Genomic DNA, 12,735 nt, shown 5'->3' with positions numbered 1-12,735 from the left:
CCAACTCTCTCAGCCTGTCTTCATAGCAGAGGTGCTCCAGCCCTCTGATCATCTTGGTGGCCTCCTCTGGAGCTGCTCCAGCAGTTCCATGTCTGTCTTGTGTTGAGATCATTGTGTCCAATCATTAAACTCACAGCTACAGGGTGCTGCTGAGTTCCAGAGTTTGGTTTGCCTTGGAATATTTAGACAAACTGATGTAAGGAAACTCTTCCAGGTGTGATGATGGAGTGGCTAAGGTGCAGCCAGAAGCCCTGGCAATGGCACCCCTCATCTGCTTTCGTCAGGGAGGGGATGGCCAGGACCTGGAGTGCTGAATGCCTCTTTGGTTCTTTCTTCTCTTCCTTGAAGGACCCAAAACTGTCAGAGACACCCCAGCAGGTGAGGGGAGCCCTCAATCTGACCCTTCACAGCTCTCCTGTGGTTTGAAGGCATTTTGCCGCATGTTGGGTGTTCTGAACTGCCTCCAAATGAACATGTGCAGGGCCTTGGGTGCAGAGATCCTAGCTGGGGTCCTGGATGCAGCAGGATAATCACATTAGCCTGGCACTGTGCCCTCACTGATTAGCGCCCCCTCCTCCCCTGCTTTAAGCAGAGCTAATTAACCCAAGCACAGCCCTGTACCCAAGCTCTATTAATTCATGTGGCTCCAGGGTTGGCTTAGCCAGTGGTACCTTGGGGACAACACAGCACAGATACCAGAAGATAACCAGTGTCAGACACTCGGAGAGCATGGAGCTGGCAAAAAACTGCCATGATTCCTACAACTCCTCTGCCACAGAGCTGCCAGATGGGAAATTTCATCTTCATGACCAGTCTGCACAGGATTGGAAGTGGCATTCCCAAAACAATTGGTCACCAGTGTCTGTAGCTGCCTTCCAACCCTCTTCTGGGATTCTCTCAGCACATTTAGGTTCAGGAGTTGTCTTGGTTGCCACAGCAGAGATACTGGGATTCTAGCTGGGATTTTTGCCTCTCACTGCTGAGAGTGGAAGCCAGACAAAGAGTCCTGTCCTTGGTGGCAGCCTGGTTGCAGGCACGAGCAACCACGTGTGCTGGCATGGGCAGGAGAGTGCTCCTGCCTCAGCAGTTCTCTGTGTCCCACTGAGGGCTTTCACTTCATTATCAGTTTGGAAATTCATTTTGGCACTTGAGCTCTACATAAATAAAAAAAAATAAAAGTAGATAAGTAAATCCAGCCATCCTAAGGCCAGGTGCTGAGCCTCTCTGCTGAGCCTTCTCTCCTGGCTCCAGGCTGCTCCCACCAATGATGATTTCCAGCTGCACAGGCTCACTGGTCCCTTTGCCCCATCTGCAGCCTTTGTCTAGTGGCAGGTTTGAACTTGTTCCTCTGGTTCTGCTCTTCTGATGAACCCAGTATTGATTTCTTTTCCCCATCACACCTCCAGAGACATGGATCCAGTGACATGACCTGACATCTCCCAACTACCCTGTGATAGGAGTTTCACAGTGCTTAATGAATAGTAAAAGAGTCATTTACAGGAGCAAAAGTTCCCTGTGCTAGGATGTGACCTCCCAAATCCAACAAGGTATTCTCCTCAGGTGCTTCTTCCAGGCTGGAGCTAGTCATGGAAAACAAGCTGTGTCTGTAGCTGTGAGGTACAGGTTTGCACACCTGGCATTCTTCGTTGCACAACCTTCCTGTGATGCCCTTGGATTACACCTGAAGGCTGAATCATAGAATTGTCAGGGTTGGAAGGGACCTCCAGGCTCAGCCAGTTCCAACCCCCCTGCCATGGCCAGGGACACCTCACACCACAGCAGGTTGCTCACAGCCACGTCCAGCCTGGCTGCAAAAACCTCCAGGCATGAGGCTTCCACCACCTCCCTGGGCAACCTCTGCCAGTCTCTCACCACCCTCATGGGGAAGAATTTCTTCCTAACATCCAATCTGAATCTCCCCACTTCTAGTTTTGCTCCATTCCCCCCAGTCCTGTCACTCCCTGACACCCTCAAAAGTCCCTCCCCAGCTTTCTTGTAGTCCACTTCAGATACTGGAAGGCCACAAAAAGGTCTCCTGGGAGCCTTCTCTTCTCCAGACTGAACAGCCCCAACTCTCTCAGACTGTCTTCATAGAATAGGTGCTCCAGCCCTCTGCTCATTCTCATGGCCCTTCTCTGAAGCAGCTGTAGGAGCAGATAAATGGGGCATTGTTCACAGCGAAGGTTTGTCCCAGAGTTCTTGGATCTTGGCTCAATGGGCTGAAGCCAGTTTTGTCATCAGTGGCTCAAGGCCAGTGGAATAAGGTTCAGCAAAGCCAAGTGCTGGGCCCTGAACTTGGGTTACAACACCACCATGAACTCTGCAGGCTTGAGGAAGAGTGGCTGGAAAGTGGTAGAAAAGGACCTGAGGGTGTTGGCCACCACCTGGATATGAGCCAGCAGTGTGCCCAAGTGGCCACCAACATCCTGGCCTGGATCAGCAGTGGTGTGGCCAGCAGGAGTAGGGCAGTGATTGTCCCCCTGTACTCAGCACTGGTGAGGCCACACCTGGAGTACTGGGTTCAGTTTTAGGCTTCTCACTACAAGGATGCTGAGATGTTGGAGCAGGTCCAGAGATGGGCAACGAAGCTGCTGAAGGGTCTGCAGAACAGGGCTGGTGAGGAGCAGCTTAGGGAACTGGAGTTGTTTAGCCTGGAGAAAGGGAGGCTGAGAGGAGACCTCATTGCTCTCTACAACTTCCTGCAAGGAGGCTGGAGTGAGGTGGGGGTTGGTCTCCTCTCCCTGGTAGCAAGTGACAGGATGAGAGCAAACAGCCTCAGGTTGTCCTGGGGGAGGTTTAAGTTGGACACAAGGGAGTTTTTTTTCCCCTGAAAGGCTTCTCAAACACTGGAACAGGCTGCCCAGGGATGTGGTGGAATCATCACTCCTGAAGGGGTTTAAAAGCTGTGTAGATGTGGTGGTGAGGGCCATGGTTTAGCAGCTGACTTGGTAGTATTGGTTAATGGCTGGACTCAATGATCTTAAAGCTCTGTTTCCAACCTAAATGATTCTATGATTCTGTAATTCCATGATCTGCTCTCCCTGGACCCCTGAAGTTAGTAGGTATTTCCATTGCTTGCAGTAAAGGCAGGCCCTGTGCTCTGGGGGTGTGACTGCAAACTCAGAGCTGTGTGCCAGCAGCACCATCCCCTGTGCTGGGGTTCCCTGGCTTGTGCTGCGGCTGCTGCAGGAACACAGCCAATGCATGGAAGTAAACAACTATTTCATCAGGCTCATCATTGACCCTACTCAGTCTGTTGCCATCTCACAGCTAGGAAATGAGGCTGTCTGAAGCAGAGGCCTCCCCTGAATAGCTTCTGATTAACTGCAAGGGGAAGCAGCCACAGCAGCTGATCATTGCAGCCATCCTCAACACAGTGAGTGTTGTGTGGAAAGTGGGCAGGGAAAAAAAAAAGCTCCAGGAATTTTCTGCTGCTGCCTGTGGTTTTTGGAACACATCAAGAGATAAAAAGCCTGAGTCTAGGCAAGATAGTTTCTGAAGGTCTCACTGCAGTAAAAGCTTTCCACATTTGCATGCTGCAGCATGTGACATGCAACACTTCAAAGTCATCTTCCTGTAGCACCTTGAGCTTAGTGCCATGGAAGCACTCAGAACCCAGACAGAGAATCATAGAATGGTTTAGCTTGGAAAAGACCTTCAAGAGCATTGAGTCACAGGCTCACAGGGTGTTAGGGGTTGAAAGGGACCTCCAAAGATCATCAAGTCCAACCCCCCTGCCAGAGCAGGACCATAGAATCCAGCACAGGTCACACAGGAGCACATCCAGATGGGACTGGAAAGTCTCCAGAGAAGAAAACCCATCCAGTGAGCCTTTTCCAGTGTGTGTGATCTATACCCCTGTGAAGCACTAATCCACCTGAGTGATCTGTGTGTACCAAAAGAAGAGGGCTACAAAGGTGCTGAGGGGACTGGAGACATCTCTGTGAGGAGGAAAGGCTGAGACCCCTGGGAGCTCTCCCAGAGGGGATCTGATCAATGCTCAGCAAGACCTAAAGGGGTGGGGGGCAAGAGGCTGGGGCCAGACTCTTCTCAGTGGTGCCCAGTGACAGGACAAGGGGCAATGGAACCCAGGAGATTCCACCTAACTTCTCTGGTGTGAGGGTGCTGGAGCCCTGGAGCAGGCTGCCCAGAGAGGTTGTGGAGTCTCCTTCTGTGGAGAGATTCCAAACCCACCTGGACATTGTGATGATGGGCAAGCTGCTGTGGGTGACCCTGCCTTAGCAGGGGGGTTGAAATGGATGATCCCCAGAGGTCTTCTCCAACCCCTGGCATGCTGGGATTCTGGGATTCTGTTCCTCAAAGAGAGGTCAGTGCCAGGACTGGGATGGGAGCAGCTCTTTTTGGATGCCAGGAACTTTTCTATATACAGAAGAAAGGCAAGGAAATCACTGAACCTTTCCAGCCAGTGATTTCTTACTGTCAGAGGGAGAAGGATTCCTGAGAGAGACAGATGATGTGGAAAGAGTTAAAAATATTTAGTTCCCTTTGGACTTTGAGTGATCTGAGCTTTGGTAGAAGGGGAGGGAACTGGTGAGAAAAGTAGGGAAAGTGGTCAGTTATAGAAGTAAAAATACTCAGCTAAATGGTTTCATTTTGATATATTAATACCTTCTTCAAGGGCTTATTGAGGAAAAACAGACTTAAGAAAATGAGTTAGGATTTAATTGGGCTCGATTGTCTTCAAAGGGATTTAAATAATTCCTAAATGAGCCTTTTCAGTTGAACTCAGAGAGACTGCTAATCTCTGTGCCTTTCTCTGAGCACAGGTCAGGCTGAGGACATGGAGATGAGGAGAAGGCTCAAGAGACAAGCACCAGGGAGAAAGGTGGCAAAAGGGGACTGCTGGGTTAGGCCTGGCCACATCTCAAAGGCACTCAAAGGGTGCCAGCTCAAGAGGACTTGAAGTGGCTTTAGAGAGTGCCAGATCTCAGGAAGAAATTCTTCTCTATGAGAATGGCAAGACTCTGGAATGGATTGTCCAGAGAGGTTGTGGATGCCTCCTCCCTGGAGATCACAGAATCATAGAATGTTAGGGGTGGAAGGGACCTCGGGAGCTCATCCAGTCCAACCCCCCCTGCCAGAGCAGGATCACCTAGGGCAGGTCACACAGGAACACATCCAGGTGGGTCTTGAGTATCTCCAGAGAGAGAGACTCCACAGCCCCCCTGGGCAGCCTGTGCCAGAGCTCTGTGACCCTCACAGTTCCTCCTCATGTTGAGGTGGAACCTCCTGTGCTGGAGTTTATATCCATTACCCCTTGTCCTATCACAGGGTGCAAGTGAGCAGAGGCTGTCCCCTCCCTCTTGACCCCCAGTCCTCAGATATTTATAAACATTGATTAAATCCCCTCTCAGTCTTCTCCTCTCCAGACTAACCACCCCCAGGGCTCTCAGCCTCTCCTCACCAGGCAGTGCTCCAATCCCTTCTGCATCCTTGAAGCCCTCCCTTGGACTCTCTCCAGCACATCCCTGTCACTCTCACAGGGAAAAGTTTTTTCCTCCTGTTTCTATGGAACTTCCTATGCCTCAACTTCCCCCATTGCCCCTTGTGCTGTCATTGGGCATCACCCAGCAGAACCTGGCTCCAGCCTCTGGGCACTCTCCCTGCACATCTTTATCAAGATGAATGAGGTCACCCCTCAGGCTCCTCCTCTTCAAGCTAAAGAGCCCTCAACTCGCTCAGGCTCTTCTCACAAGGTTCAAGGCCAGGTTGGATGGGGCCTTGAGTAACCTGGTCTAGTTGAGAGGCATCCCTGCCCATGGCAGGGAGGTTGGATTAGATGATCTCTAAGGTCTCTTCCAGCCTAAGGTGTTCTATGATTCTGTGATCTTTGCAGCATCAGGGCCTTGGTTAAAAAAGGCAGTCCTGTGAGTTTGGGATTATCAGGCAAAGTCTTCAATCCCCATACACTCTGCTCTTGATGTTCCCCACACAATCAGCCTTCCTCCTTTGCTCTGTCCCAGCACTGGCTATTGCTGATGACCTCAGGAGTGGCCTGATTCAGAGCTTAGAGCTGAGAAGAGCTATATACATCCCACTGCACTTTGAAAGGCTTTCCCTCCTGGATTTTTGCAGAGGCCTTTTGGCTAAGTCACATCTGATGCTTGATACTGCAAGAATGGCTGAGCAGCTCCGAGGCAAGGGGGAAAAGCTGACCTGAATCTTCAAGTTATCAGAGAGAAGTGGTTGATGCTTTCATTGTGGAGCACCTCTGCAAATGCCATCTCTGTGCAAGGGAGAGCAGAAAGGGACCTGGAGGTTCTAATGGACAAGCAGCTGAATAGGAGCCAGCAGTGTGCCCAGGTGGTCAAGAGAGCCAAAGGCAGCCTGGCTGGGATCAGCAATGCTGTGTCCAGCAGGAGCAGGGAGGGGATTGTCCCCTGGTATTCAGCTCTGGTGAGGCCATACCTTGACTGTTGTGTTCAGTTTGGGCACCTCAATACAAGAGAGATGTGGAGGTGCTGGAGCCAGGGCAGAGGAGGGCAAGGAAGCTGGGAAGGGTCTGGAGAATAAATCTGAGAAAGAGCAACTGAAGGAGCTGGGGATGGTTAGTTTGGAAAAGAGGAGGCTGAGGGGAGACCTCATTGCTGTCTACAACTCCCTGAAAGGAGGTTGTGGAGAGGTTGGTGCTGGTCTCTTCTCACAGGGAATTAGTGATAGAACAAGAGGGAACAGCCTCAAGCTGCACGAGGGTAGGTTTAGACTGGACAGTAGGAAGAATTTGTTCACAGTAAGAGTTGTCAGGGATTGGAAGAGGCTGCCCAGGGAGGTGGTGGAGTCACCAACCCTGGAGGTGTTTAAAGTTCATTTAAAGGTGCTTGAGGCTATAGCTTAGGGGTGGACCTTGTAGAGTAGGGTTCTAGGTTGGACTTGGTGATCCCAAGGGTCTTTTCCAACCTGAATGTTTCTATGACTCTGTGAAGAGCCCACAAAACTCTCCAGCTGGCAATGAGCGAGAGGAGGTAGCAGAGGCAGCGACAGGCCAGCCAAGATGTGTGCCTCCTGCTAATCACAGCAGAGACTCAGGGCTCCTTCCTTTACAGTTTTCTTTCGTAAGCTTGGTTTTCATTAGTAATGGGAAGCAGAACCTTTCTTTCTCTGCAGAAGTAGATTTGTCCTGTTTTTTCACTCTGAGCCTTGTCTAGGGACAGTGATTGTAGGAGAACCTGACAAGCCCTGGGGACTTTGCAGAGCAGTAATTTATTGCTCTTTGTTACAAAGCAATAAATCCATGTGCAGCAGTGAATAAGCAGAGTCTGGGTTGCTCTGTCCAGCCTGCAAAATTGAGAAGCTGGGGATGTTTTTCCTGAGATGTAAAGGTCAGTTGAAGATTGATAGTGAGTGCTTGTGGTGGAGAGAAGAGGAGCAGCAGGCAGGTGGCTGGCAGCAGGTGCTGAGAGGCATCTTGTCACACTGGTTAATGGGCCCAGTCAAGACCCTGGGCCAAAATGGAGAGCACAGGCTGAGGTCATTTATTCATTCAAACAAGAACTGCTTGAGGGGTGAGGGTAGAGCTAAGGAACCTGACTCAGCAAAAAAGCTAGTGCCTAATGATTTCCCTTTCCATAGTGAATGAAGGAGCAGCTCTGGGGGAAAGGACCTGGGAGTGCTGGTGGACAAGAGGCTCACCATGAGCCAGCAATGTGCCCTTGCAGCCAAGGCAGCCACTGACATCCTGGGATGCGTGAAGACAGTGGCCAGCAGGGCAAGGGAGGTTCTTCTCTCTCTCTTCTCTGACCTAGTGAAGCCTCATCTGGAGTACTGCATCCAGTTTTGTGCTCCCCAGTTCAAAAGAGACAGGGAACTACAGGACAGAGTCCAGCAGAGAGCCACTAAGATGCTGAGTGCCCTGGAGCATCTCTGTGAGGAGGAAAGGCTGAGAGCCCTGGGGCTGTTGAACCTGGAGAAGAGCAGCCCCTGAGGGGATCTCATTAAATGCTTATAACTATCTAAAGGGAGAGTCAGGAGGATGGAGCCAGACTCTTCTTAGTGGTGCCCCGTGACAGGACAAGGGGCAATGGGACACAAACTAGAGCACAGGAGGTTCCATACAAACCTAAGGAAAAAATTCACTTTGAGGGTGGCAGAGCCCTGGATTAGGCTGCCCAGAGAGACTGTGTGGATGTACTCCTGTGTGATTTTGCTCTAGGTGATCCTGCTCTAGCAGTGAGGTTAGACTTGATGATCTTCAGAGGTCCCTTCCAACCACTACCATTCTGTGATTCTGCAGTGTCCTGTGTGTCCTATGCCCAGGTTCACAGGTCCCACAGATGTCTCAGTGCATCTCCAGCAGCAGTAAACTCACAGGAGCAGAGTCAGTTAATGGCATTGAAATAGTTTGCCCAGAGAGGTGGTGGAGTCACCACGTTTTCAAGAAAGGTGTGGCCATGGCACTTGTGGCCATGGTTTGATGGCCATGGGGGTGTTGGGTTGACCATTTGACTCAATGATCGTGGAGGTCTTTTCCAACTGACATGATTTGTGATTCTCTGTTCAGACATCTGAGCCAACCCTTTAAACTTGCTTCATTTCAGAGCAAACCTGCAAAATTCTTGAGGGGCTGAGACCAGTGAGATTCTGCTTTCTGTTGCCTTTATCTCCTGGTTCCTGAGCTGCAGGCTCTGTGCAACACCCAGCTCTGCATCCTGCTGGTCTCTCCACAACCTCAGCAGCCCAAACCACAAAGTGCAGCTCTCACTGCCAATTGTCTGCCCAGCTCCCTGTGGGGAGGTGGTGACTTGCTTGACTTTGATCATGCTGTAGGGATCATGAATATTTACAGCCAGCTCCTCTTCTGCTAGCCACAGACAAAAAAGCTCTGGAAATGCCAGGAAACCCCGAGTGTCCCCTCTGCCACCTTGGCTTCTTAAAGTAATTCCTTCTCCTCTCTGATGCAGATCAAGTTGTTAGCATGCAAGGCAGTGCCAGCACAGACTGTACTGAGAGCAGAGTGACAGTGGTGTGTGCAGGGGAGGTCTGTAATGAGCAGAAGTTTGGTAATTAGGCTTTTCAGCACAAGCAGCAGTAAAGGGACATTCAGGGACAGATTTATGGGGGTGATGAGGGGAAAGAAGGGTGGCAAAGGGGGAGCACAGTGCTTTTGTCAGCACTGTTTAGTACCAGGGTTGTATTCTGTGCTGTGTGCCAGTGGGAATGGGAAGGCATGGCCACTGCAGTGCACACACTTTGTCCCTGCAGCACCTTCAGAGCAAGTGAAGCCACTGGCAGCTCTGTGCCCTTGAGGAAGTGTCATTTATTCATAGAAAGCACCACTCAGCCCCAACTCCTGCTCCACCATCAGTCAGAGTGTGCCCTTGCATTCCCCTCTAAGTGAGACGATGGAAGTGCAAATCATTAGGTACAAACCTGGATGGCTTAGATGGCACAAGGGTACAGGGCAAGAGAGACCCAGAAAAGGTGAGGAGAGCTGGGACCTGTGCAGGGAAAGCAAAGGTGTCATCATAACAGGGCAGACAAGAACACAGGAGATGAAAAGGAGGCCACAGGAACTGCAGCTTCAGCCAGATAACTCAGATTTCTGTTGGGTCACTTTGGCTATGGACATCCCAGGCAGAGCTGTGCTCTGCTGCTCTCTCTAGCCCCTGGCACAGCTGGTTCCTGCTGTGGAGGGCACATGGTGCTTTCCTAGCTGTCATTCTGTACAGGCTTTGGGCAGTCTTCCCTCAGCCATATCTGCTGAGAGGAAATTCCCAGCTGAGCACTTTGCACTCACCTCTGCTCCCTGTTTTTGCTGCGTGTGTAGGGAAGAGCAGGCCCTCCTGGGCTGCTCAGCACCAGGGGGTGAGGAGTTGTCTCCACAGTGTGACTGGCTGAGGTGCAGTTTAAAGGTTAGAAAGTGGAGCAGCCATTTGGGGAATTGTGGGGGGTTGAAATTACCTCCCAACTAATTTGGGGAACTACCCCCCCTCCAAAATAAAGTTGCCAGACCAGCTCAGTTTGGGATGGAAGCAAATGAAGCTCTGTTTACAAGCAAACTAAACTCTAGAAATACGAAATGCAATGAATATGCACAAAATATACAATATATGTACAACATAGATATATTTGTAGAATGGGTTGGGTTGGAAGGGACCTCCAAAGGTCATTTAATCCAATAGCCTCCTCAGTCAGCAGGGGCATCCTCAACCAGATCAGATCACCCAAAGCCCTATTGAGCCTCACCTTCAATATCTTCAGGGATGGGGCTTCAACTACCTCCCTGGGCAACCTATTCCAGTGTTCCACCACCTTTGTGGTAAAGAACTTTTTCCTAACATCCAATCTAAATCTTCTCTCCTCTAATTCAAAGCCATTGCCCCTCATTCTATCACTGCAGGCCTTTGTAACCAGTCTCTCTCCATCCTTCTTGTAGGCTCTGTTAAGGTTCTGGAAGGTTGTTATTAGATCTCCCTGGAGCCTTCTCTTCTCCAGGCTGAACCACCCCAGCTCCCTCTGCCTGTCCCCGTAACAGAGGTGCTCCAGCCCCCAGTCATTTACAATTTACAATTTACAAACAGCACAGAAACTCCTCAGATTCCCCTGGACCCATTCACCTCCTCCCTCCCTCCCTCCCTCCTTCCCATTACCTCACATAGTAGTCAAAACAGAGAACCCCTGGCAAGGTCACAGAGAAGAGAGAGAAGAAAGTTGCAAGCAGAAGTGACAGAAGAAGAAAAGAGAGAAAATTGTTCATGCCTCTTCTCTATATCCCCATGAACAAGCCAAGGAATTCTATAGACCTTCTCATTATTTTTCTTTTGTATCCAATGGTGTAATTTGTTTTACTTTCAGTCTTTGCAGTCAGGGACTAGGCTAAAGTTCCCCCTTCAAACTGTAACAGGAATACAACACAGATGTCTGCGAACTTCTCCCGAGTTCAGGCGTCGTTCTCTGACTGCTTTAACTGACTGGGCCTGGCTTGCCCTGAAGGAAGCAGGTGTGGGTATGGTGTAGCACATGCTTGGCCGTGAGTGGGTGCCACTGGTTGCACGTGCTGCTAACTGCCCCTCTGGCTGTGTCCCCTGTGCAGTACAAGCAAGTGGAGCAGTACATGTCCTTCCACAAGCTCCCCGCCGACATGCGCCAGCGCATCCATGACTACTACGAGCACCGCTACCAGGGCAAGATGTTTGATGAGGAGAGCATCCTGGGAGAGCTGAGCGAGCCCCTCCGAGAGGTAAGCAGGGCACACCCAGAAGGCAGTGCCATCTTTGCCCAGGGTGTGGTGTCCAGTCCCACCGTGGTCTGAGGGGAGGGGTGCAGGGGCAGCTTTCCCACTAGCACTGGCTCTGGTGGCAGGCCCAGCAAAGGCAGCACATCCATGTGTCTGAGCAGCCAGGCAGGCCTCATTTTGCTTGGGGCTGGACCTGTTCCTGTGCTGGGCCTACCTTCCTGGGAGAATAAGGCCAAGAAGAACATGGTCCACAGCTTGACTGTGTCTCTGATGGAGACATGGCCAAGAAGAACATGGTTCACAGCTTGACCGTGTCTCTGATGGAGACATGGCCAAGAAGAGCATGGTTCACAGCTTGACTGTCTCTGTTGGAGATATGGCCAAGAAGAACACGGTCCACAGCTTGACTGTGTCTCTGTTGGAGACATGGTCCAAGAAGAACATAGCCCACAGCTTGGCTGTGTCTCTGTTGGAGCCAGTTTCATTCAGAGGGACCAACTGTCCTAGCCACTGGTGTGTGTCTGGTATTGCCTTGCCTTGGTCATGGAAGGAGAAAGCCAGGACTCAGGTCTGTTAGTTGCTGTAGCATGAGTGATGTCTGACACAAGGCAATGAAGGCTGCAATATGCTGGCCCTGTCACTCAGCTTGTGACTAGATACATCTTGGCACCTTCTGAGGCCATGGCAATGTCATCTCCTCTCCCAAGGAGTCTGCAGGAGACCACACCTTGCTGTTACCTCACACTTGTGCACGATCCTCCCTTTCCCCAAACAAACATGGCTCGTACAAGGTCTCAGTAAGCTCCCACCTCGTGCCCCCCATGTGCTGTCTCTCCTCTGTGTAATGTGCTGCTGGCATCTGTGCCCCATCTATCAGCTGTAACATCATGTAGAGTCCAAGGAAGGAGAAGCCTTCCAGCAGGGCCTGTGCTTCAGAGGAGTCTTAACAGAAACCTGCCTTCTCTAGCTGGAGCCCAGGAATGCAGGTTCTCCCTAGGACAGGCCTCCAGTGTGCTACCCCTGACCACCAGAAGTGGTCTTCCTTCTGTCGTCCTCCCCCCCCAGCAATGTACCTCCATAGCAGGGAGAAGAGCTGAGGATCTAGCAGCCATATTTTAAAACTAGTTCTGCCAAAATCTCAAAGGGCAACCCTGAAAAGAACCCCAGTGAGGAGGAGGGAGATGCTTCCCCAGCCCCCCAGTCATCCAGATGCTGCTCCAGTCATCCAGATGCTCCTTCCCAACTTGGCTGGGGAGGTGATTTTCTCAGTGTCACTTTCTGCCACTTTCTGGGGCTGAGCTGACATGGCACAGAGCAGCTCCTGTGCAGTGGGAAGTGCTGTCATAGCCTCTGAGTGGCACCACACCACAGGGGGAGGCACACACCATGTCTCCTGGATGACAGCTGAACAGCTGAGCTGGGTTTTCTTCATCTGAGGTGGATGACCCAGCACATGCCCCAGTGAGTGGTGGGCACTTCTCCCTTGTCTTGCTTGCCACTGTCCCCATCTGCCCAGGATAATTCTTTCTCTGAGTGCCTTG

General features: G+C 51.1%; 1 protein-coding gene across 1 annotated transcript in view; it reads left to right on the top strand.

The window, feature by feature from the left end:
- HCN4 (hyperpolarization activated cyclic nucleotide gated potassium channel 4) overlaps positions 1–12,735 on the top strand; it is a 130,401-nt gene that overhangs the window by 95,792 nt on the left and 21,874 nt on the right. Inside the window, exon 5 of the mRNA XM_054388008.1 lies at positions 11,051–11,197. Coding sequence (XP_054243983.1) covers positions 11,051–11,197 — 147 coding nt within the window. The remainder of the gene's footprint in view (positions 1–11,050; positions 11,198–12,735) is intronic.

Source organism: Indicator indicator, chromosome 16 (assembly GCF_027791375.1).
Source record: "Indicator indicator isolate 239-I01 chromosome 16, UM_Iind_1.1, whole genome shotgun sequence".
Taxonomy (NCBI): domain Eukaryota; kingdom Metazoa; phylum Chordata; class Aves; order Piciformes; family Indicatoridae; genus Indicator; species Indicator indicator.
This window is presented reverse-complemented; position numbering and strand designations above follow the sequence as displayed.